The 27,997-nt window shown below is 36.7% G+C and overlaps 1 protein-coding gene across 1 annotated transcript in view; it reads right to left on the bottom strand.

The window, feature by feature from the left end:
- The window catches only part of LOC150102361 (regulator of microtubule dynamics protein 1-like), a 213,409-nt gene extending 191,911 nt beyond the window's left edge, over positions 1–21,498 (bottom strand). Inside the window, exons 1-2 of the mRNA XM_090399337.1 lie at positions 21,044–21,498; positions 7,917–8,076 (exon numbers count right to left, since the gene is read on the bottom strand). Coding sequence (XP_090255463.1) covers positions 7,917–8,076; positions 21,044–21,369 — 486 coding nt within the window. The 5' untranslated portion in view covers positions 21,370–21,498. The remainder of the gene's footprint in view (positions 1–7,916; positions 8,077–21,043) is intronic.
- Between the last annotated feature and the right edge of the window lie 6,499 nt (positions 21,499–27,997).

The raw sequence follows: 27,997 nt of genomic DNA, 5'->3' as shown, positions 1-27,997 counted from the left end.
ATAATCCATTTCAAGAAAACTTGATCACAGAAATTTCAAATAAAATTAGTGGAATATTTGATATAAACCAAGCTGAAGTAGAACTTGAGATAATAAACATTCAGAATAGTTTACATTTAAAATCAATAAACAATAAAGTCATTTGGAAGTATGCACATGGAAAATTCCCAATATTAACTGATATTACGCGAAAATTCTGTCGTGTTTCGAATTGACATACTTGTCACAATCTGCTTTTTCAAATATGACTGCGATAAAAAATCAAGAAACCAAATTACAAATGATCATTTGGATTATTGTCTGCGATTGGCCAATTCTTTATATCAACTTGACTATGAAAATATTGCGAGGTCCAAACAATGCCAAATTTCACATTAACTTTTTTTTTTTTTTTTTTTTTTAAATCAACCAGCATTTCCTGTAACTTGTGAGTTTGTAATCAATCTGTTGTTTTTTCTAACTTTGGTTTTCCAAAATAGAGAAATAAATATTTTATTCCAATATATGTTTCTTTTTGTTGTATTAAAATAATTAAAAGTGATAAATAAATTTTTAAATACACAAATAAAGTTTTTAGTTGTTTATTTGTGCATAATCAGACTTGGGGTGGGGGGGGAGAATGTGATCTATATAAGAGAGAGTAGCTCGCCAAATAACTTTTTATAGAAAAGTAGCTCGCGTAGTAAAGGTTGAACACCACTGTCCTATAGCAACCCCTTACCAGCTAGTACACTCCTCTTCCTCCTATCCACTAGATTCTGTAAATTGCATTCATTTTCTCAACCTTTCTTCATATTCAACATTCCAGAGATCGAAAACTACCTCAGTAAGTCACCTCTGGACCCTTTCCAACATCTCTTCATCCTTTTGAAAACCAGGTGACCAAATCTGTGCACAGTAGTCCATGTGTGACCCAATCAAAGTCTTATACAATGGAACTAGAATCTCCTTACTTCTACAAGTCAGTGTCCTCTGCATCATTCCCAGAATTCATTGTGTTGTCCTCACAATTTTGGCAATGTGTCCTCTAAAGTTTAGAGGACCTTATCCATCATCATCCCCAAGATCTCTTATTTCCTCCACCTCCAACAATATATCCCCATCAAGTGTCAATTCTACATCCCATCTTTGTTTCCCAAATTTTAAAATATTACATTTTGCAACATTTAACTGGCATCCCCACTCCCATACCCATTCGCTCAATCTATTCAAGCCTTCATGTAAGGCCAGATCTGCTCTACTCCTCATAGTTTGTCCCAACTTTGCATCATCTGCAAATAACTGAATATTCTCAGCCAAATCTTCCCCAACATTATTAACATACAAGTTAAACAGCAGCAATGGTCCTAAAACAGACCCCGTCCCACACCACTAGTAACTTCTTCTTCCTGGATGTTATTCCCCCCCCCATACACAACTTGCTGATACCTATCAGATATCCAATCAGCAATCCAATGCACTTGTCTAATATCCAACCCTATTCACTCTAGTATGACTATCAACTCATCATACAGTAATCTATCAAAAGCCTTTGCAAAATCTAAGTACACCTAAAACTACGATAAAGAGCCAAGAGGCTATTTGTCTAATATCCAACCCCATCCACTCTAGTATCTGGCTTTAAAATAATGAGGGATTTATTATCCCCTTAACTTAATTACACCTAAAACTCTTTTTATGCGAATTTTTTTTTACGCGAATTGGGATATCAAAAATAATTTTTTTTTACATGATTTTTATTCACTTTTACGCAACCAACCTAAAGTCTAAGTTAGGAAAAAAAATCTGTAATTCAAGAAAATTCTGAGAATTTTGTAGAATTGCATTCTCGTTTCAATTAAGAAAATTCTAAATTCTTACGAATTTCATTTATTGGGAATTTCCCGAATTACATAACTGACTGCGCATAAAAAAGCAGTTTGAATTTGGGTAGACAATACAGTTACTGCATTTTTTGCATTTTTTTAAGTGAAATCAAAATAAAAATCGCATTATAAAATTAATAATTTTGCCAAGAAATAATATAAATGGTAAGCTATATGTAATTTTCAAACTTTCATTTCATTAACCGAAGATTTTAATCCACCCTCACATGATGTTGCCGATAACCAAAAAAAAAAAAAAAGGAAAGCCGTTTCCTTGGATATAAAAATTCAAATTTTAGTAGATCGTCTTCAAATTAGGGAAGGTGAGACGGATGTGGGTAAGCATTTTGGAGTCTGTGAATCGACTGTCAGATCTATAAAAAAAAATGAAGAGGCTTTTAGAAAAGTAGTATGTTCTGGTACAAAATTGAGTGTGAAATTATCATCATACACAAGAGATGTTGTTCTAAAAAATGCCGAAAATGCTTTAGTGATGTGGATAGAAGATAATGTACAAAAAAGAATGCCAGTTGATGGAAATTCCATCAAGCAATCAGCATTGAGATTTTATGAACAGATTAAAAAACTGCAGCAAGATACTTCATCTCAATCGAGGAAAAAATATGAATTTCATGCAAGCAATGGTTGGTTGGCTAAGTTTATTAAAAGACATGCTCTTCATAATATAAAAATTAAAGGTGAAATGGCTTCTGCTGATGAAACAGCTGCCAAAGCATTTCCACAAAAACTTGCTAAAATAATTGAAGATGGAGGTTACACTTGTGAACAAGTTTGGAATATGGATGAAACCGGCCTTTTCTGGAAAAAAAATGCCAAACAGAACTTACGTATGCAAAAAACTGTTGTTGGGTTCAAAGCAGCAAAGGATCGCATAACATTTCTATTTTGTTCGAACGGTTTAGGAGACCGGATGTTAAAACCACTGCTCATAAATCAATAATTTAGACCACGGCCAATGAAAGCCATAGATTTTCAAAAATTGCCAGTTCATTGGATGGCTAACAAAAAAGCTTGAGTGACCATTTTCACTGAGTGGCTCCACAAACATTTTGTGCCAGAAGTTAGATGCTATTTGAATGACAAGTGTCTCGAATTTAAAGTGCTTTTGATTCTTGATAATGCACCCAGTCATCCTGCCATAGAACACCCAAATGTGCAATTTTTTTTTTTTCCTACCACCCAATACCACATCATTGCTACAACCTCTAGATCAGGATATAATTGCTACTTTTAAAACATATTATGTCAGACGAACATTTCAGTACGTTTTGAACAAGCTAAATGATGATGAAACACTGTCAGTTATGGATGTGTGGAAAAAATTTTCAATTATGGATTGTATTGATCAGGTTCGATTATCGTTATCTGAATTGAGACCAGAAATTATGAATGCATGCTGGAAAGCTATTTGGCCCACATATGTTAAAGAGAATGCTCTTGTTCCCTTCAATCATAATGCAGAATTCTCCAATATAATAATTTGGCATGTGAAATTGCCAGAGAAGGATTCGATGATCTTACGTCAGCAGATATCGAAGAATTGTTAATTGATAAACCTCTTAGCGAAGATGAAATAGTCGAGATTGTTTCTGAGACTCCTGAAAGCAAAGAAGTTAATGATAATGATCAAGATAATCCTACTTTTACTGCTGATATTATTAAAGGCCTTAAACTGGCCAGTAATTTAGGCAATTATTTTGCCCAACATGATCCAAATGAATGTGCCAGGAAGTTTTCACGTGAGCTTAAGTTTTTAATGCCTTCATACAGAGAATTATATTGCAACTTATCTAAAGCATCAACACAGCGATTAATAACTGAGTTCATGCCTAAAACTACTGAAACAAGCAGTGGTACTTTTGTTCAAGAAGAATTCCACATGTTGAGACAGAAGTCGATGACGATAATACCATATCTAGTAGTTCTAGTGATATTACAGTCTCACGAAAACGAAAGCTTTCATATTTATTGTCAGAAACTGATAGCGAATAACATAATTTTTTTATAGAATCCTTAGCAAACAATTGAAATGAATATGTTTTTTTTAAAGTTATTAAAATTTATTATATGTATGTGTGTTCTCCATGAAATATAAATAAAAATCTTATGATCCTAACAAATTTTGTGTTTGTTTGTTTTTTTTTTCCATTATTTTGCTTATATTTCAGGTTTGGAACTGGTTTGATCATTTTTTCTATGGAATCAGTAGTTCTTTTTACACGAATTCTATTTACGCGTAATTTTTAGGAACGTATCTATCGCGTAAAAAGATGTTTAGGTGTATACTACTGTGTATCCATCTCCTTTGAGGCTAAATAAATATGGCTTCATTATAACCTTATTTTAATAAGATTACTAAAACATGACTTCTCTTTAGCAAATCCATGCTGTCCATCAAAGATGATACCACTATTGTCAACCCAATTCTGGATCCTGGTTCTCACCAGCCTCTCCAACACTTTAACCACAACTGACACTAAGATAGGCCTATAATTTGATGCTTGAGTTCTGTCACCTCTCTTATGAAGAGGCACAATCTTGCCTTCCTTAAGATTCTTATTAAACAAATACGTCAAGGTAAACGTCAACTCCCTAGCACGTTCCTTCAAAATACGTAGTGGATATATCAAGTCCCGCAGCACTATTAACATCAAATTCACTCAATTCCCCCATATACATCTTGCTCACTTAGTCATCTCTCCTCCTATCTCCTACTGATCTCAAACTCTCCATGATATCACATTCATAAAAATGAAATACCTTTATAAACTAATCTTAAATATCTCAACTATATCCACTGCTGCAGTTGTTCTTATACCATTTTCTCCAATCAATGTCATCCTTCCATAATCTTTTTTTTTTTAGATTCATTAGCTAACTGACGCTCATACTACACTTTTGCTATCCTTACCAACCAAGTCATCCTCCTTGCCTGTTCTTTGTAATCCTCATGGAATTGATTATTACCACTTATCTTATATTGCCTCCATAATGCCTTTTTCTTCTATAATCACATACTTAATCTCTTCATTCATCTATTTAACACTTACTTTATTTAACCTTCTGACCATTGGATACATTCAGAGATTGCTTCTACTAGATAGTTCTTGAATATCACTCAAGCAGAATTGATCTCCTTTCCACCCAACTCCTCATTCCATGCTACACCTGCAAGCTGTCTCCTGAGCTTCTCGTAATCACCAGCCTTGTAGTTCCACATATACTCTTTCCTCACAGAAGTCCTCACATGGCTGGGAACCACCCAAGTCTGCCCAGTTACAAGAACCATAGTTGCCACAGTGCCAAGAAGAGTCAATTCATGTTGAAGGGGAGAAGAATAAGGTAATATACAAATTCATCACCAACATGCAAAATCACATGCTTTATATGTAAAATTTTACAACTGTTATACAAGCAAAATAGTTATACCTTTAAAAACTAGAATTTTCATAAAAGAAAAGCTAATTTTCTGATGTGTAATAATAAACACCCATCCCACAAAATGCATCGATTACCTTATTATTGGAATGGATTCACTTTCTGCATGCACAGAAGTGTTGAGGGGTCTCGCATCTGTAGTCAGACTGTAATCACTTCATGGTCACTCTCACCAACTGGAAGATGATTTGACACCTCCTTAATAATAACATCCTCTGATGAGATGATAAAATCTAAGCTTCTCAATCCTCGTATGCCCTCTGTTGCATATACTGCTTGTGGTAGTTGTCCTTCAAAAACTTGAAAATAAGCCCATAAATGCCATGACTTTTTTCTTTTTTAAGATCTTTGAATTGTAATGTTGGCTTAATCCCATAATGCAAGCCATATCCTTTTTGAATGTGTATAATGTTGTTTCGACTTTGAGAAACTCATTTTCTTCTGGTTGCTATCTCATCATCCCAGTCTATATTGACATAATTAAAATCACCCACAATGATCGCCCCTTTTCTTATTTGCTTGGCTAATTTGATTATACATTTCATGGTCACTACATCCACATTACCAGGTCTATAGCAACATCTGACTATTTCATTCTATTTACCTCTATCTCTCTCTCACACACACACACACTGTCTCAAAACCATTGCCACTATTTCCCTTTTGCATCTCTACCTTATATGCAATAGCACTCCACTTCCCTTTTTACCCTTTTATCTTTACAAAAGGCATCATACATTTCCATCTTCATTTCTGTCAGGATGTCATCCTCATCCAACCATATCTCACTTATTCCAACAATTTTTGGGTGAACAAACTCAATCAATGCAAATCGTTTCATTTGCCTTGTTTCTTATACTCCTAGCACTTGTATACAAACATAATAGCTCATTCATGGAATTCTAACAAGTTTCACTGATACCACTTATTAGATGCAACTTCTCCACACTTTCCTCAAACCATTTTTTTTTTCCTTATTCATCTCAGACTTCTTCAAATCCAACTGTTTTCCTACATCCCAGGTCATCCCCTTCCTTTTTGTCTACACACATTAACATCCTCTTGGAGCATCAACTTTTCTCAAACTGTTTTCCCCCGAGTCTCCCTATTTGTCTTGCACACTTGTTCTCTCATTCTCTACTCATGCTACACCCACTTCTTTAATCATAAGACCACTTCAAACTCTCCTTCCTTATTCTCCCTCTCTTTCACATCACATTTTACTTGATCAGATTCAATCTCTGCACTCGTTACTCTCTCCCTACCAGGAGCAGTTTCTCAAAATGACTCTCACCAAACCATTCAAATGCAGTTCATCACTCTTATACAGTTTAATTCATCCTTCAATTCTCTTATCTCTGATAGGTTCACCTATTGCCGAATGTGCTGCAAGTTACAGACAATATATCTTAAAATAAGCCCATAAATGCCATGCCTTTTTTTCTTTTGTAATATCTTTCAATTGTAATGTTGCTTAATCCTATGATGCAAGGCACATCCTTTTTGGATGTGTATAATGCTGTGTATTACGGGGACCACTACCCAGACTTGTCTTGACTTTTATTACGGTCTCATCAGTGGAAAAGCTTGCATGTGAAGTATCATCATGACTAAACTACTTGTATATAGAGGTTAATGACTTCACATTAATTACCTTAGTATCCCATGATGCAAGACATACATCCTTTTGGGTCTATAATGCTGTGCATTATGGGAAGGGCTGCTACCCATCTGAAAGGATGTGTATAATGCTATGCTTTAATTCCTATTATAGCTTAATAGCTATGCTATAATTTCTTGCTATAATTATGCAAACTATGCTATAATTATTATAACTATGTTATAATTTTTTGGCATCTTTAATTTAATGTTAAACAAAGTGAAAACAAGTAAAATCCAGAGTATTTTAATAAGATATGACACCCTTTCTGTAATTGTATATGGGAAATATGACTTTTGCATTACTTCAACCTTAGTATTTCTTCTGGGTCTCACTCCTGCTGATGAGACTTCACTAAAGGTTGAAACTGGTCTGGATAGTGGCCCTTCCCATAATGCATAGCATCATACATATCTGAAAGGATGTGCACTTTGCATCATGACAATTAAAACAATTAATGTAAAGTCATTAGCCTCCATATACAAGTAGTGAGGATGCTTCACATGTAAACTTTGTTTGCCTACACTTGGAAAAAGGATTAAACAAGAATATAATTTCTTGACATCTTTAATTTAATGTCTAACAAAGTACAAAAATTTTCAACAACTAGCTCTAATCCAGAGTATTCTGTGAGGAATGTTTCGTAATATCTGCCTGAAAATTTCCTATTATGAACTGTGGAAGAGGAAGAAGATGTAGTACTATTAGAGTATCCAGTATATCCTTGGAGGATGCATATTAGGAAATGTTATGATGATATAATTCCTTCTAATGATCATGAAAAATTCGATTTTTAAACTTTTACACGTATGTAACTGATTCTGATATATATATTTATATATGTCTACTGTTGTATGTTAGTTTATGCAACTGCACTGATATCAATGTGTTGCTCCTTTGCCCCACACAGAAAAACAAACATACTATATTACCTCTTCTTTTTTAGCAGTCAAATCTTTGTAAGCAACTTCCTTGTCCCCACCATCAAGCATCTGGTCAATGTCATCCAGCCAACTTGAAAGAGAATGTGGTAAAACTTGAGTACTATTTACAGGACCATTTACAGTTGCCCAGGATCCAGATACTTCCTCCCTATCAGAAAGAATATTTTTATTACCTTATGCAGTAAACCTTTATAGCATAGAATAAAAGTACATACTGGTTTGAAAATATCGATGAAACTTTTAGGAGCCAGTAAAAAAATATTTAGCAAAAACCTCAAATATAGAGGAGCCCAACCATTGTAATTGTTGGGCTCCTCTATTGAGGGCAAAAAACTCACTGAGGGAGAGACTCTCCTAGGTGTCACAAAGTCTAAATACCTATCATAGCCATTCTCTAAACTCATCCTCACTGAAGATACACTCAACTCTTACCTGCTACTTACTCCACTCAAAATACTTATGGAAAAACCTAGACCTCATACATACTAGCTACACCATTACTCAGTTTCCTGGGATGACCCTTGCATCCCCCCCCCAAAAAAAATAAGACAAATGTAAGTCAAGCCTTGCATCTATCATATCCATTTCCCTATCTACACTACAAGCCTATTTTGATAAGAGTTTGTATAACCTCCCATGCCAAATCCTATCAAATACCTTGGCAAAGTCCAGTAGTATAGTGTTCTTCTCATTATCTAATTCTACTGCTTGTTGGAGAGAAGAGTTCAAAATCATCTACAATGTAAAGAACCTTTATAAAAGCTTTTCAAATGAAGGTGACTTTGCAGCCACATAGAAAGATGACAGCCAATTCCCCTCTGAGAAATATAGTTTTAATCCCACAAAACAGGCAAACTCGAAAAGAAGAACAAATGAAATTAACAGATATATACTGGTCTTGTTGCCTTAGATGTTTCAGCTGTAATTCTCAAACAACTCTGTCTATTGTAAAATGTGAGCAAGCAATTGCACTGATGATTCTGAAAGCATACGGTGTGACAAAGAGTTAGGCAAACCAGGATATTTAATAGGATCTTATTACAGGCCAAGGAACATACAATAATAAGCGAGAGATATTCAGATAAATCAGCTTGGAAAGTGCAAGTAAACAATCATTAGGGTATGGTATATGAGAGTAATATACACTGGACAGAGGAAGAAACATATAATAAAACTCAATTTCTGGAATTGTTGAGGGGACCAATTTCTTAAACAAGTAGGTGATGACAGGAACATGAGAATGAAGAGGTTTTGAATTTGGTCATAGCATCAGAAGAGCGAAATGTGAATAAGATGCCATTCTTCTCACCAGTTGGTGAGAGTGATCATAAACTGTTGACTTGCAGGGGAAAGGGGGGGAGGAGAATAAATAAGCAAGTTGAAGTCTCAAGGAGAAAGACTTAGAAACAAGTCTTGAGGAAGGATGAATGGAAGAATTTGGAAGAGAAATCAGTAACACGTGGGAACTAGTTAAGACATATTTGTCAGTAGCAATGGCAAAATTTATACCTTGAGTAAGAAATATAAATAGATTTGGAATAAAATAGATGAGTAGGATAATCAACTCAAGGTGATGGATGGATGACAAGAGATTTGCAGATGAAAAAAGTTATGGAAAAGGTATAAAGAAAGACGAGTGGACAAAAGAATATGGGACACAAGTTAGGAAACTAGTTAGTATGGTATGAAAGGAAAAAGTAGAATATGACAGAAGATGAGCACTATGAATCCCAAGGAGTTCTTTCATTATGCAGCCAGTTGGAGGATAAATGATTATAGATGAATGACCTTGCTAACTGGATGACCAATGCTGATGACTTAGTATAGTTGTTTATTGATCCCATTATATTAGAATATTTAATCCTGATAGCTGGGAGAGAAGATCTCCACATCACCTTTCAATAGAACTGGCTGGAGCGTCTGACCTAATGTCCAATCTTCACTCTCATGTGATGCACCCAATTAGTAAGTATCTACTGGGTACTAAATGAATGCAGATGGACTCACAATTTTGGACTTAGCTGACAAAATTGTACTCTCTACTGGCTTAAACCACAAATGCAAACATGATGAGATTTCATACTGGCTGGGGCATTGCCCAGTTAAGCATGTCTCCCCCCCCCTGCTGTTTTTGTCAGAGAACCAGGGAAACAGTGAGAATTCAACTACTGGAACAAGCCCCCAACTCAACATCAGAAGAATAAACCCAACATCAGAAGAACTGAAAAAAGAAACCATCAATATATAATAAACCAGTAGATACCTACTAATTTATTAAATGGAAAGGATATCAAACTTGCAGAAGAATTGGATTGGAAAAGTACCACATAGATATAACTGGCATTAGTGAGACAAATAAGACAAATTAGGTGAGATTTTACTAAATAATAAGTATAGGATATTATTTACAGAGTACCTGTACCTTTTACAGAGTACCAGTAAAAGCTGTTCGACTTTACTTCTTTTTAAAACTTTCTTGCTTACTGTTCTTTTCAATGTGATATCAGTTTTATCTTGCTAAGTAATGGTCACTTCCAAATTCAAATCCTCTGTACATTCTTGTAGCCTGAACAAGCATGATGATATCATTATCAACAATGACATAGTCAATAGGGCTTTTCTTATTTCTTGTGTCTTCTCTCCAGGTGAACTTGTGCACATATTTATGTTGGAACACAGTGTTAGTAATGACAAGTCTGTGTCCTAAACATAAGTCCAGCTGTTCAGATCTCCAATAAAGACCACTTTTTCCATTTTGTTTAAGTCAGTTGCTTCTTCTAATGACTCCAAAAAAATGCCTCCACTTCTTCCTTAGAAGAACCTGCTGTGAAACCATAGGTGCAAATAAGTTTCATTGTCTATTTCCCCTTTTCGAAGTTTGCCCACATAACTCTACTTGAAACTGCTTTCATGTTTGGTGTAGAATGCTATTGCATTAAAAAGAACAATATGTAAGAAAGTTTTAAAAACAATTAAAGTTGAGCAGCCTTTACAGGTAAACTACAGACTCGACTATACAAACATTATTGAAGAAAAAAAGCTGATTGAAAACAAGAATCAAACCTTGGTGTCTCATTGGCAACATCTGAAGAAGCCACTGGTTGATTCAACAAGGGAGGTATTTAGTGAAATTGGCTGCAACAATAGGATAGAAAAATAAGAACACCACGATGGGCATAAGAAGTTAAAGAAACAGTCCTGGAAAAGAAGAAAGCATACCAAAAGTTCCTAGCAAATAAGTCGGAAGATGCCCTAAAAGAATACAAAGAAAAATGTAAGAGAGCTATTTATAAAAGTAGCTAAACAAAAGTCATGAGAAGAATTTGGTAAGATTATGGAAAACAAATATCAGTAAGGTGGTAAAATGTTCTGGAGGCTATTGTAGAAACTTAGAAATGGAGGAAAGAGTACTGCAAAAGGAATCAAAGATGATAAAGGCAGCATGAAAAACTCAAGATAAGGATATCCTAGAAATCTGGAGTAATTACTTTGAAAGACTTAAACGAACCAAGCAGTGATAGAACCATACTAGAAAATTTTCAAGAGGAATGCGAACAGGACTACATATCAATACTTGAGGTAGAAAAACCCGTCAAACACTTGAAATGTGGAAAGGCAGCTGGAGTAAGCGATATTCAACCAGAAATGCTCAAGTATGGCTACAATGCATAATTCAGATGGCCTGCACAGAAGATTGAATTCCCAATGATTGGAGTAGAACTCTCATAGTACCCATATATAAAAAAGGGAATGAAGATGAATGCGAGAATTACAGAGAAATTTTTTATTATATGTTCCAGATAAGATTTATGCAAGCATACTTCAAAGAGGTTGAGAAAAAATGTGGAAGAGAAATTTGGAGAAGAACAAGTTGGGTTCAGGCCAAATAGAGGTTGTCAAGATCAGATTTTCAAGACAAACAATTGAGAAACTGTGGGAATATGACCAGGATCTATACTTAAGTTTTGTAGATCTGGAAAAGGTATATGACAAAGTGTCCAGGAAAAAACTCTCCAGTTTATATTTAAGTTGTCAGTCAGCAGTTAGAATTAAAGGAAATTATCTCCACCATCATCTATATGGATTACATTTTGAAAGAAATTGCATTAGGCCTGATATTAAAAATGGAGATGTCAAACTTAGCTCTTTGCTTTATGCAGATGTTGTACTCCTAGACACATCAAGCACAAGTCTCCAGGATTCTCTCAATAAATTGAATAACAGATGTAATGAATTTGGCATGAAAACCAGCAATAAAAAGAAAAACTATGAAAATAGGCAGGACACAGAAAACTTCAGCTGCATTCTGAATGGTAAGTCTATAGAATAAGTAAAATATTTCAGCTATTTAATGAAGATAGCAAGTTAAATTATGGAAACAGACAAGAGAATAAGCAAAGCTGAGTAGCTGGCTGCATAAATTTATTTGGAATAAGAGAGAAATTAGCCAAAACACCAAACTAGCAGTATAGAAGACAGTGTTTAAACCAGTTTTAAACTACGGATCTGAGAGTTGGGTGAAAAATAAAGCACTATTAGCATTCAAGAATGTGTGAGCAGCAGTAGCACACTCAGGATTTAATCTTGGGGGGGGGGGATTGAGTAGACGATTTCAGAATACACACAATGCACCATATACAACCTATGACTGAACACCTGCAATGATCGCCAATTCATAAGTAGTATAGAAATAGAAGACACAACACAACATAAATAAAAAAAAAAAAGAATTTTAATTAGAGAAAGATTTTTGAAAAATTTGAGTTTTTTTTTTGCTTTTTTGGGGGGGTGGGGTCAGGACCCTTCCCCCCCCCCCAGATGCACCACTGGTGAGCAGAGCTAATCTACAGTGGTATGGTCAATTAAATATGATGGGTGAGGAAAGGTTGGCAAAACAGATGCTTGTTGCCAAGATGGCAGGAAAGAAACCCAAAGAAAGACCAAAGATCTAAGTGGATTGATTCAGTCAGAAGTGCCTTAAAAGCAAGAACTGTTAGATATGACAATACTGGAGTGCTCAAAAGTAATAAACTGATTTGGAAGAAAATTGTTGATAGGAGATTAATAATAATGTTAACTTAATCATGCAGTGCTGTCATAGTAACCTGAACACCCTCTTGAGGTTACATATCAGGAAATTAATGATGATAATGCTGGCCTGGTTGGCCAAGTGGTTAGTGTATCTGCTCTCCAGCCAAAAGGCTGCAGGTCCGAATCCCACCATGGGCATGGGTGTTTGTGATTGTTTGTAAAAATACTAGTGGTGGTGGTGGACAATAGATGGCATTGATGTAGATGATGCAGTTGGTGGATGAGGTTGAGTGGTGGAGCAGAGAGTTATAGAATAGGCTCCTCGATGAGTCTTAGACTCCGAGGAGTCAAATAATAATAAAAATTAATAAAAAGAATAATCTTGATGAAGCACATTTTATTCCAAGGAGATGGGAAAGGTTTAAGCATGAGAAGGGAATGATAAAGATGTATTTTAGAACAAGTAGGCTAAATGTACAAGACCGCAGTTTGTTCGCCAAGATGGTCGCTGACCTTCGATAGAAGATAGCACAATAAGAAGAAGCTAAATGTCAGCAAGGTAAAGGAACTAGATGGGATTTCACATTTAAGGAAATGTTCTAAAGAAATTACAATACCATTGGCCTGGATTTTAAGGAAAGAATTCCAAATGGAAGAATCCTTAAGGAGTGGAAGCAGGGTAAGATAATACTGCAAGTTATAATTTTTTATGTCAATCCTACTCCTACAAGAAGTTGTAAATGTTTTATTTGTTTTTTTTTCTATCTTCACACCACTGCAATCCTTGCTACATACTGTGGTACTACAAGCAAGGCCGGAAGAGGCCTAAACTCAAATAATATGCTATGCTATCCAACTCCGGAAATGGAGAATTGAGAAGTCATTCTCTGATAAGCTCACCTACTGCCAGTATATCCTGCAAGGTACACAGATAAAATGTCTCAAAATAAGCCTAAGAGAGAGCAACAAGCTTAGTAAATCCATATAACTTTGCTGACACCATATACCGCTAAAGGATCTGATTCTACACATAAATTTTGGTATGATCAGGGCCAACCCTAGGAATTTTGCCCCTCCCCATGCAATAGCATATTTTTCCATACCCCCCCCTTCCCCCCAAAAAAACTCTTTTAATGACATCTTAAAAACCATGATGTTCAGCTAGGTTCAACATGTCTGATTGTAAATTCTAAATAGTAGCATTAGCTAATGAAAAATGATCATAAACTAAGGTATATTTTTTTACAGAAAGAGAAAGAGAGACAATTAACCCTTTAATGGTGGAATTTTGTTCTGAAAATATGCATCTGCATGGGTAATTAAAATCAAGCGAAGACGAGTGTACTCGTCAAATGCAGAGTAAATGCAATTTTGCCACCCATGCCACTGCACATAATGCACTGTCGGTACAGCTGGCCCTGGGTATGATGATATGGTGTTCTTGAAGCAGAACCATCAAATATGACTTCTGCATTAAATCAACCTTGGTATCACCTCTGGGTCTGGTTCCCACTGATGAGACCTCAATAACGGTCGAAACTTGTTTGAGTAGTGACCCTTCCCATAATGCATAGCATTATACATGTCATAAGGATAATACGTGCTTTACATTATGGGATACTAAGGCAAGTGATGAGAAGTCATTAGCCTCTATATACAAGTTGCCCTGTCCTGAAAATACTTCAGGTGCAAACTTTGTTTGCTTACACTTGGATAAAGGACTAAACCAATTATAAAATTTCTTGGCATTTTTAATTTATAGTATAACCAAGTAGAAAAATTGCCAACAACATCACATACTATTATCATTGGCAACTCCATGAGTCTTCAGACTCATCAAAAGAGGCCCTAAACATCATTCCAAGCACTATCCAACATTTGTGCAGTATTTATCATATATAAATAAAATATACTTTACTTTGAACTCATTCACAATCATGGCACCTTAGCCTGGCAATCTATTCCACTCACCACTCTTCAAGCAAAAAATCTAGTCCTGACACTCCTGCTAACTATGGACTTGCTCAGTTTCCAAAGATGACCCCTAGTTCAACCACCAGACCTGTTCCAAAAAATTTTCTCTGTATTAATCTTGTAAAAGTCTTTCAGCAATTTGTATGTTTCAATCATATCACCCCTTTTCTAGCTGTCAACCAATTTCTGTTACCCACAAATTTCAACCAGTCTTCTTAAGGTTCATTCTATAGACATGCTACCATCTTGGTCACTCGCCTCCAGATCCTCATCACCTCCTCCTCAAGAAACTCAGGCGATCAAATTTGCACACAGTAGTCAAGATGGGGTCTTGCCAATGCTCTATAAAGAGTATAATAACCTGCTTTTATCTGCTCTTCAGGATATTCTTCAATAACCTGATGTGGTGCTTTAGCCACTTTTCCAATATGCCCTCTAAACTTTAACTCCGCATCCACTAACACCACCAAATCTATGGCTTCATCAATTTCCTAGAGTACAGTTTCATCAATGTCATAAAAAGCTGTCATAGACATAATTTTTTCTCCCAGAAATGCATAATCTTACACTTTGTCACACTAAACCGACATCCATTCTCCTTTGTCCAGGCTGCCAGTCTATCCAAATCATTACTGCAAAATGCATTAATTAATAATACATCTTTATTAATTATTGCTCCACCCAATTTTGCATCACAGGCAAACTGAATGGTTCATCTCAGATCCTTTGCTATATCATTAATATACAAATAAAATAATTTAATTAAATAACTATGGGATATTAAGGCAACTGATATGAAGTTACTGGCTTCTATATACAAGTAGCCTAGTCATCATGAGTATCAAGGACTTAGGCCCAGCATGGCCTGTTCCAGCCTTAGAAGTCATCGTTGAATCGTTTAAGAGGACATCCTGGTTTTCTCTTTCCTAATGGCTTGTACTTTAAGGTTTGTTTTGGTAATCTTTTTTTCATTCTTTAAACGTGTTTCATCCATTTAAATTCGGTTTAAATTCAGAAGAAGGCTAGTTCAAAAGCCTTAAAGTAGCAGCCCTACCACTGAACTATTCCATTGTCAGGCTAGTCCCCTGACATGGAGAACATAATTCTACTTGTAAGCTGAGAGAAAAAGATAATCGGATGGAATCTATGGGAAATGACCCTGGAATGGAAAATTATTATTATTATTCAGGCATCCATGGAGTCAAAAGACTCATCGTTGGAGGTGCTTCCTAAGAAACACTAAGTCTATCAATACTCATTGAGGGGAGGTTCCCCCCCCCCTAAGAAACACAAAGTCTATTATACCACTCCTTGAACTCATTGACCGTTCTTGCTCTCACCACTCCATCAGGCAATGCATTCCATGATTCAACCAACCTCCATGCAAAGAAACCACTCCTCACCCTTGCTCACAGTTTCCTTTTGTAACTTCCAGGGATGGCCTCTTGTTATCACTCCTTCCCACTGTTCAACCAAGCAAAAGAATTCCCCAGTGTCAACCCTGTAACCACCTCTCAACAGTTTAAAAGTCTCAATCATATCACCTCTCCTTCTTCTATCCACCAAACTCTGCAGTCCACATTCCCTCAACTGACCCTCATAACTATCATCGTACAGTCCTGAAACCATCTTTGTTATCCGCCTTCGTACCCTTCCAACAGCTAATTTATCTCCTTCAAACCCTGGGGACCAAATCTGAGAACAATAGTCAAGTGTGGTCTGATCAGGGTCTTAAACAACAGAATGATAACTATTTTATCTCTGCAGGTCAGTGACTCTTCTCGTTATTGCAGCAATCCTGTGTGTTACCTTCGCCACCTTTGCAATGTGTCCTCTAAATTTCAGGTTTCTAAAACAAAAGGTAAAAGGTAAAACAAAAATGAAAACGACAAAATATAATACACATAGCAAACTGGAATGCAAGAGGAATAGCATATAAAGAAATAGAATTAGACCAATTATTAAATGAAAGAAATTTTAAAATAGCAGCAATCACGGAAACAAAAAAAGAAATTAAAAGGAACTATGAGAAGCGAAAATTTTAATGCAATATACAGTGGAGTCGACAGAGACCAAAGAGCACAAGCAGGATTCATAACTCCCTTTCAAAACAGTTAAAACATTATAAATTATGGAATGAAAGAATAATAGAAGCTAGAATAAAAATAGATAGTGGCTATTTAACAATAATTGGTTTATATGCCTCAGAAGAAGGAAGAGAACAGGATAATATTGATTTTTATAATCAGCTACAAAACATATATAATAAAATAAATAAAAATGATTACATAATTTTAGCAGGAGACTTAAATGCAAGTATTGGAAACACAAAAATTAATAATAATATAGGAATACATGGAGAACATATTTTAAACAGGAATGGTAAAAAATTGATTGACTTTGTAGTTTATAATAAATAAAAATAATGAATTCCTTCTATAAACATAAAGACATGCATAAATATACTTGGGAAGCAAGAGGATGGAAATCAATATTAGATTACTTTATATTAAATGAAAAGACATCAAAATTTTCACTTGATGTTAGAGTTCACAGAGGATATGAAAGTAGCCTGGTCTTGACGATAATTCATGTGCAACCTTTGTTTGTTCACACTTGGATAAAGAAAAAGGAATATATTTTCTTGGCACCTGTAATTTAATGTCTTGATTTTAATGATTATGAAAAACCCTTTGATTTTATAAAACTTGTGCAATATTTATACTACGAAACCAATAAGGGGAGAAGCCGTAAGAACCATCAAATCAGCATACACCAATACAACAGCAACAATTCATTTTAATGGAAATATCTCTACTGTGGAAATACAGAGAGAGGTATAAGCCAAGGACAATATCACCAAAACTATTCACAGAAAGCTTCGAAGAAATATTCAAACTTCTTGATTGGAAAGAAAAATGAAAATAAATGAAAGATATTTATGCCTTTTATGATTTACAAATGATAAAGTTCTTTACTTCAACTCCTCATGAATTACTCATATTTATGAACGAACTCCAAATTGTTAGTAAAACAGTTGGTTTACAGATAAACCTAAAGATCCAAATTATGTTCAGTATGTACAACCAGAAATAATAAAAATTAATGATGATCAAATTGAATATGGAGATAAATTACATATACTTAGAGCAATGGATAACAATGGATCCAAATATCATGAAAGAAATAAAAAAATGAATAACATTTGGAAAATTACAGTTAAAATTCAATATCCAATTACCATTATGCATGAAAAGGAAACTTTTAAACCAGTGCTATGGTTATGAAACATGGACATTAAATGCAAAGGAAATTCAAAAACAAAGAACATCACAATTGAGTGTGGAAAGAAGTATGCTTAGTATCACAATATTACATCACAAAAGGAATATGTCAATAAGAAACTAAACCAAAGTCTGACATCACAGAAATAGTGAAATATTTGAGGTTTCAATGGAGTGAGCATATTGCTTGAAGACAAGATCAATACTACTGAATTGGATTTCATGGAAGGAAAAATGACCACTGACCAAAATCACAATGGATTTGTGATATCACCAGATTTGCAGGAGTAACATGGGGAAGAAAAGCCATTCACAGACAGCAGTGGATTGACAATGGCTGACGACGATGACATTTATTATACTGAACAGCATCTCATTCAAAACTATCCATGTAAAAAAGCTATTCCTCACGTCTTCACCACACCTTTATACTTCTTCAGGAACCTCTAATTCATGCCCTCTGATCTTCCACTTTTTTTAAAATCATTGCTTTGTTAATCTGATAAAATCACCTCATTAACTTCTCTTTTCTGCTTATCTGCAATTTATATTCCAACCTGTCCCAATCAACTCTGGACCCTCTCCAATGTTTACATATTATAACAAAAGTAAGTGACCAAATTTCAGCACAACAGTCCATATGTGGTCTGACCAATACTTTACACAGTGGTATAACTACTTCCTTATTCCTACTTGTCAATGTACTTCTTATCAGCAACAATGTGATGTGCAGTCTTTGCAACATTTATAATGTGCTCTCCAAAACTTCAGTCTGCTTCCTGAAGCATGGTTCCATTAATACAGTATATAGCCTTGCATATAGCCTTGCATATCTGAACTCCAACAAGAAGTTAATCTTATCCATATCTTACAAGTATATATATTGAACATCTTGACCCAGATAATACTCTGACTACTCACTATTAACAGTACAAGATATTTTCTCAGATCTTATGTCAAAAATGGTGATGCATGTTAACATCAGTCCTCCAAGTACTTGTAGAAGGAGGTGATCTACTATGACAAATGTTCCTATTCAACCAATGCTACTTGACTTATCTAGGTGCTATCAGCCAGGTGGGACTTTTGGCCTCAAGCACCACGTGACGCCACTGGGCACAGTCCTCTGTGACTATCTGCCATGTTTTGGCGGATAGTCGCAGAGGACTGTGTCAGAGGTCCGACAAACTGCAAGTCCTCCTCCTCCTGATCTGCCCATCTCCTTCTTGGTCTCCCTGATCAGGGTTCAGGCCTCCCACACTTGTCTCACAGTCCTTTCGGGGGGCACATACGATGCAGGTGCCCCAGCCACTGAAGACGCCGGGCTCGCAGTTCCATCAAGACTTCTGCCAAGTTGTACAAAGTATGTATGGCAGCATTAGAAAGCTTCCTCCAGACTCTGTCTGCCATGGCCTCTCCATAAATACGTCGTAGCATCTTGTTCTCGAATACTCTCAGGTGGTCAGCTTGCCTCACGTGAGAGTCCACGCTTCGGCACCGTAAAGGAGAACCGGTCTAATCAGAGTCTTGTATAGTCTCACCTTTGTAGTCCAAGACAGTATACGCAAGGCAAAAAGGGGACGCACTTGGTAATAGGCCACATTCGTGGCATTCACTCGACTCTGGACATCAGCTTCGACTGTTGTTTTCAGTCACGATAGACTCCAGGTACCTGAATTCCGTCACCCTCTAAAACTGAGCAGCTCCCCTCTAGATCTTGAGTAGCATGGTGACTCATGAAAAGGTACTTCGTCTTCTCAGCATTTATCTTCAGGCCAACGTCTTCTGCAGCTTCCTCAATGGCAGTAACCAATGCCACTGCGACGTCTCGTTGATACGCCATGACGTTCAAGTCGTCCGCGAAGCCAAGAATCCTGACTTGCACCCCATGTCAACTCCACCCACCACTTGCTGTGTACTTCTAATTACTTTTTCCAGCACTAAATTCAAGAGAATCCGAGAAAGCCCATTACCCTGCTTCACGCCGGTCTGTACTTGAAACGGATCTTGTTGGACCTGTTTCAAGTACTTTCTGCTTTCACTCTTGTTCTCAAACCTGACACACACACCTGCACCATTTTTCGAAGTTTTCAAGGGATTCCCAGTTCTTCTAACACGTGCCACATTTTTGGGTGTATAATTGAGTCATAGGCTTTAGAAAAGTCTATGAAGATATTGTGCACTTGAAATTAATTTCCAGTGTTTTGCATAGCTAAAGATATGTTTGGTTTAGCTTACTTAGAATTAGTGGCAAAACTACGACTCAATATTTTGTCTGCTAAACTGCATGTTTTCAGGCCACATTGTATGTTACATGGGGTGGAATGAGAACTCCACGTTTTAACTAGGAGGTAAAATCCTGCTAATTCTGTATGAGGCTGGTTAGCTGCCTTTCAGATGAAAAGCTATTATAATTGTTTTGTTTCTCAGCAGATATGAACACAAATTTTTCCAACCAACGAGCAAATGTTTTCTCATCCTCGTGACTTAAGAGAGCGGAGGAAGCAGAGCACTTAAAAATAAGAGTACACTTAACTCACTACACACACATTGTGTATGAGTAATAGTAAACCGTTTATATATATATATATATATATATATATATATATACACACACACACGATGTAGTAAGTAGTAAACCTGTATTATATATACACACACACATACATACAATGTAGCAAACCGGTTTTAAACATCATACAAAAATGCATTATATCCGCAAATAAAGTTATACTCGTAATTTAAACTTTTCTGCAATAAATCATGTAAATATGGTATTAATATAATCTGTTATATTAAGTCCATATGTTGAATGATCATGCTTACGTGTCCGTAAAATCATAATACTCCTCTTCAGCGTCTTCCACGCTAGTACCAGACACGATGTGACTTACTGACCCAGAACTCGCAACAAACGGCCGTTTATCCGGAGAAGTATGTCTGTTTACTAGAGATATCTGTGTGGTAGCAGAAGAAGCTTTTAACTCTTCTATTTCTTTCCGCAGACTCTCGATCGTTCCAGCTAAGTGGGAAAGTTCTCTGGTGACATTCCTGTTTAACTTATAATACAAATAGATCCCACTCATACCAACTACAACACCAGCTCCTAGAGCAGCAATCATGCTTAATTTATCCTTTAAAACCCAATCCATTGCTTAGGATAAAGCTAATTAAAAGACTGACACCGAGAATTTCAGTGCTGATTCCATATATACGCTGTTGGAAAGTAGCGCAGTAAATAACGTTACAGTGGAAAGTTACACAGCAGACAACACGCACCATCACAACTGCGGTGAGCACACCGGATCGTACGTAGTATGCCTTCGCCGTCAGTCTGCTGGATTCCAACAAATGCTTCTTTTTTTAAAAAAAAAAAACAATAAATAAATAAATTTAAATAACAAAAAGAAGGAAAGAAAGAATAGTGAACATCTGTTGTCATTATATACCAGAACTAACAAGTCGATTTTTTTAAAAAACTTTACATGTTCCGAAAAGTGATTGAAAGCATATGAGAATACACCCACCGGCATAATTGCCATGCTATTGCACCACAAAACACGAACTCTTCAACCGAGCCTATACGCTGACCGTTTGTTAGATATTTGATTAAGATCTTTTATTATTATTATTATTATTTGACAAGAGCCTGTGTAGCTCAGTCGATGTGGCGTTTGCATACCACGGCGCTTGGCCGCACGAAGGAAGACTTGGTTCCGAGTCTAGTCGGCGACAAGAGGAAATTTTTCTAAGCCTTTTTTCGAACGGTTCCCGAGTTAGTCGATCTCTGGCACGGGCAAGCGGGTTTTTTTTCTCCTGGAAACTCGGGTTTTTCGTCCCGTAAACTCAAGAAAATCGACCGTAGAACCCACATTATTTCAGACATTAAATATATTGTGTTAGGGTCAGGGACCACGAGATGGCGGCACATTTGAGCCGTCTCTCTTCACTGTGTACTGCTTAAATAGTGATAGCCTTGGGCCATCTATCTCTGATTGGTACCAGTGGAGATTGAACTGCCCACTCAGTCTCCATAAGTTAGATAGGGCTAAATGGCCTCGCCTACTCCCCGTATACGGGAATAAAAAAGGTATTAGCTGACCTCCAGGGAGTCCAAAGACTCATGGAGGGAGAGTGTGCCAACAGCATCGAACGATTGGTTTCCCTTCCAACTACTAACCGCGCTCAAACTTACTTAACTGAGCCATTAGTAGCAGAGGCTCTACCAATCGACCAACCTTTGCCGGCAACTACCCAAACCCATGGCGTCTTCACTGACCTGAGAGCTGTTTCAAAAACGGGTTCGCCAAAACCACACCATTGATCGATTAAAATGCATTCAAAAACAATGCAAAAAATTGGTGATAGTAGAAGAGAAGACTAAACTAAAAACATCGTCAGAGAGACAGAGAGAAATAGGGAAAGCCTCAGTAATACATGGCCTGCATTCGCTAAAATGGAACATTTACGGGTCAGAGAAAAAAATAAATGAAACTCCAAAGCAGCTCAACGTTTTTTATGTATTGAAATAATGTGTGATTTTGCTTTTAACCATTCTATCACTTTTTCCGACTTGATACCTTTATTCCATGCCAAAACCTCTGTCCATCTTTTATTCCTTTCGGTTTGTTATTCGGTCAATAGCATTTTATTTTTAATATTTTTCGCGAAACTCCTTGTGACTGCGCCCTTGCAATTACCCAAACCCATGGCGTTCCTAGCTTCTGATTCTAGTGAGTTGTTTTGATCAAATATTGATACAATTTCACTTTTTCGCTTACTTTTCTGTTTTCATAATAAATATTTATGCTGTACATGCTTATCATCGATCAGTTTTAATTTTGTGTACATTCTTTTGTATGCTTTTGTTTTTCCTCTAAGACTTTGATGGATGATGATCTGTCTTCTATTCCTTACTTTTTCACTCCGATCTTTTTGTTTCGACGACTTTTTTCAACGATATTTTTAAATGACACACTTTGCATCTTAAAATGACTCTGTTATCACACACATTATTTGAATCCATAAGATCGATAGATTGCCATTGTGATACAAATGATTTGACTGGTAACAAGAAGAATGGAACAAAGGATGTTAAGGCTATTAAGGAGAGTGAAAGATAATATTATAATATTATCTTTCACTCTATGATATGATATATGATAATAATGAGTTGAGTATGCGATCGAAGATTATCATTCGTATCCCAGCAGAGTTAGAAAGGAGTGTTAATTTTTTGAATGTGAGTGATGAATATGAGAGGTGGATGGAGCCCGAATAAACGCGATTGGCTACATTTGAATGGATTTGGTATGAGTCAGTTGGAGAAACTGTTGCTGCAAGAGAAAATGATTGTAGTGAATGTAAGACCTGAGGAAGCAAAATTCGTTTTGGAAGAGAAGAAGAGTAACGTAGGCAAGTTTGCGAAAGGACAGATGAATAGCACGAGTGAAGAGAATGAGAGAGAAGGACCACAGGGTGGACAAGGAGACACTGTGTGAAATTGCAGATGATGGTTTCAAGAGTAGATGTCTATGTCCACAAGAAAGGATTAAGATAGACAAGGGCATGATGGAGACAGAGATTTAGGTTTAGGGGTGTAATATCAGTGATGATAGACGGGAATGCGCGGGGGGGGATGAAGTGGAGGAGTTATATCCTAGAAGTGACGTTAGTAGGACCTGTTATAGAAACAGAAACGTGTAACTAGCGTGTATATTTACAAATACTAGAAGTATTCGAAACAAGATGAATGAAAGTATACAATCGATAGACACTCATATGTCAAAATAAAGTGTATAGTAACTGAGGATGATATTCTAACAGCAATAGAGATAGAGGGATGTGTAGTCTTTTATGAAGACAGACAAGACAACAAGAGAGGAGGAGGTTGTATTTTATTGATTACCCATCTATGGGAAGATGCCAGGAGCAAATACAATGGTTTTGAAGCAGTAGGGTGAAGAGGAGTTGGACAGGTAGAAATGTTTAGTATGGTGTTGCTATAGGCCTATTAATGTGGAAGCCAGTGAGAAGGAAATGTTTAGGCAAATTGGTCTGCCTAATGAGAAAAGGGTGATCGTATGGATGATTTTAATTATGGTAATATAAACTGGAATGAAGAGTCAAGGAGAAAAGAGAATTAATTTCTTGAGTTTCTGAGGAACTCAAGAAATCATGAATTTAGTTATGTCATCAGAAGATATTGTTGAAAATGAAATGTCACAACTTTCTCCAGTTGGTGATAGTCGCTATGAAGAGATCGCGTGGGTGGTATCCAGCCATATCAGGGCCTATGTGAGAAAGGGTTATGTGTGGAACCAGAAAGCAGTTTTAAATATGATGAACTAATTGGACAAGTTGCAGAGATATCATGAAACGAAGAATTAGATGGGAAGAAGTCAGTGCTACTTGGTCTCTACTCGGGAAATATCCGAAATATCTGGCAATGGCAATGACTGAGTGTATTTCGAAGGTCAGGGGATTAAGTAAGGTAGATGTAAAATGGATTACTGAAGAGGCACAGCAGACAATCTTGAAGAAAAAAGTATCGTGGAGGCAGTACAAGATGATTGGCAATATTCAGTTGGTAAAGGTAGCAAAAGTGCAGAATAAGCAGCAGTTAGAAAATGAGGCTAAAAGAAATCCTAAGTAGGGTTTTCGATATGTCGCCAGAAAAAGGAAGAATGATTATGGGAGGAGGATGATGTTAGTGTGGTAATGGAAGAATGATGAATACGGAGGAAGATATAGGAGCCGTTTAATGAGCAGTTAATTAAAGTATTCCATAAAGTTCTGCATTATGTTTCATTGTGAATGTAACATAATCCAGAACTTGATAGCAGTGGAAATGGTGGAAAAACCACTGATAGAGTGTGAGCAGGAGGTATATGAAAAATCGAATGAAGTTAATCTCAACAAGGCCATGGGAACTTAATGGTTTATCGCTGCTCATCTTGAGGGAACGTTCCAATTAGTTAACAACAGCTTTAACTTACCTTTTTAACAAGAGTCTTAGATTAGCCCAAGATCCCAAGGAGTGGAAAGAGGATACGATAAGAATAAGGCTTCGAATTATAGATCAATCTGATTGTCTGGAATTGTAGTCAAGGTGTTGGAGAAGCTAGTAAGGACAAATTAAGATGAACAGCAGCAAAATTCTGTTTGATAAACAGCATGGGTTTGATAAAGGAAGATCGTGTTTTAGCAGTTGGCTACTTTATTATAACAAGGTGACGAATACCATTGAAAACGGAGATGCAAATACATTAGTATATTTAGATTTTGTAAAGATTTTCGATAGTTTTACAAATGACAAACGAGTAGTTAATTTCAAACAGATGGTGTTGGGCAGTTGGTTAATGTGTTGGATTGGAGATTGATTGTCTGAGATTGCGTATGGCGAGTAATATTCCAGAAGAGGAAAGTCACTAGTGACGTGCCAATGTCTGTTTGAATGGGCGAGTGTGTATGTGGGGGTGATGTCCGTTTAATGTAACAAAATGTAAGTTTTTAAAATAAAAAAAAGCTAATAACGTCTTTCATCCCCTTACAGGGAGTAGATGAGGCCAGGATAATCCTACCGAACTATTTAGAGATAGCTGACTCAATGCTATCATTAACAATATCCGACATCCGGTGATGAGATGCGGCTGATAAGTACTGCTATCTCGTGGTCCATATGTAATACAGCATATGGATTACTGAGCACAGATTTGGTCAGTTGGTTTTCAAAAGGATAATGAGATATTGAAGAAGATTTAGAGACTATTCAGTAAGTTGGTTTTTGGCCTCTGGAATGTGGAATATGGGGATAAACTGAGAGAATGCAAATTACAGAGCCTAGCGAATAGAAAGAAGAGGGGAAGATATGATCGAGACGTATAAGTTGATAACGGGTAATTACTTTTGAAGCAGTAGGGTGAAGAGGAGTTGGATAATGGATGAGATTTTTATTGAATACCTGGAAAGAGAGTGGGAGAACGAATGGCCATCCCTGAAGCTGTGTATAGCGAGTTTGAGCATGTAGGTGGGTGAGGAGTAGATTTTTTTTCATAGAGAGTGGTGGATGATTCGAATGCATTGCTCAAGAGTGTGGTGAGTGCAGGGAAACAGTGAATGAATTTAAGTACAGATATGATGAGCTGGGTCCGCGCGGTTAGCCTAGTGGCTTTGCGCTTCGCAACCATATGCCCGGGGAAGGAGTGTCCTAGTTCGATTCCCGTCGGAGACGTGAGGAGCTGAAGGATCTTCCTCAGCCATAGCCAAGTTAGCCGGTCTTGGGCGCGGGCAGTAGGGTTTTTTCCGCCAGTTTATCTGGTGTTTTTCATCCCACAAGCAGGCAAACCGACCCCGTGAACACACAGGGATACAGCCAAGAATACCTTGAGGCATAGGAGTGACCATTCTATCCTCGTATTTCGGTTACGAAATCCAAGCATGCTTGGAAGGTTGTGGGCCTTAAAGGCCTGTTAAAGCCATTGGGATAGATAGGATATGATGAGCTGGGCATGTCAAAGTCTAACCTCCATTGATGAGTCTCTTGAATCCATGGAGATCTGATAATAATTATTATTTTTATAATTATAATAATAATATCTTTACTCGATCTCAATGAAGATACGAGTATGAATGAATATCTATCCATTTTTCAAACAGACTTCTCTTCTGTGTTCTTGTATGGATAGAAGGAAGAGGTGATTAATCTCTCGTTTTGCAATGATAAAATGAAGCTTTCACTTTAGCGGAACTCCCATTCACGCAATTAGAGGTTTTTGCAGAAAATACTATCACTTAACGTTTTGGAAAAGGAGATGTCCGTAATGGCCAATAAGCTGTCGACCCAAGTCTTCATATAGTCGGCAGTCATGAAGTGACTGGCATCCTACCTATGTCTAAAATCCTACCTATGTCTTGAGAGATTCAGTTTGGAAAAAAAAAGTTTTCAGAACTTTAGAAACAACTTGGAAACTCAGGTCAGTATGCTCAAAATAAATGAAACTATTGTTAAATGTGTAATCTTGAATGCTAACAAAAGCATAAGTATACTTGACTGGATGGTGGAAGCAAGAGATCTCTAATTAACGAGTAATCAACAGTGGGAATTAATATTTGTACAACACGCAGGTCTACACATGAGACTTTTTGTGTGATGACAATAAGAGAGGATAAGGAGTATTGAGTAAGTATTATTCAAGTTATAATATGTTATTATTATTATCAGCTAAGCTAACGCCTTTTAATTCCCGTATAGGGAGTAGGCGAGGCCGTTTTAGCCCTATCTAACTTTTGGAGACTGAGTGGACAGTTCAATCTCCACTGGTACCCAATCACAGATAGCTGTCCCAAGGCTATCTCTTCCAGTAATTAAGCCAATTAAGCGGTACGCAGTGAAGAGAGACAGACGGCTTAAAAAGTGCCGCTATCTCATGGTCCATAACTGTAACACTCGTATTTAATGTGTGAAATAATGTGGGTTCTAAGGTCGATTTTCTTGAGTTTATAGGACGAAAAACCCGAGTTTCTGGGAGAAAAAACCCGCTTTCCCATGCCAGAGATCGACTAACTCGGGAACCGGTCGAAAAAAGGCTTAGAGAAATTTCTTCTAGTCGCCGACTAGAATCGAAACCAAGAAGTTTTCCTACGTGCGGTAACCAAGAAGTTTTCCTAAACTCAAGAAAATCGACCGTAGAACCCACATTATTTCAGACATTAAATATATTGTGTTAGGGTTAGAGACCACGAGATGGCGGCACATTTGAGCCGTCTCTCTTCACTGCG

Source organism: Typopeltis vanoorti, chromosome 10 (genome assembly GCF_054136105.1).
Source record: "Typopeltis vanoorti isolate ZY-2024b chromosome 10, IOZ_Tvanoo_1.0, whole genome shotgun sequence".
Classification (NCBI taxonomy): domain Eukaryota; kingdom Metazoa; phylum Arthropoda; class Arachnida; order Uropygi; family Thelyphonidae; genus Typopeltis; species Typopeltis vanoorti.
The sequence above is the reverse complement of the archived record's forward strand: the minus strand, read 5'-3'. Positions and strand labels throughout refer to the sequence as shown.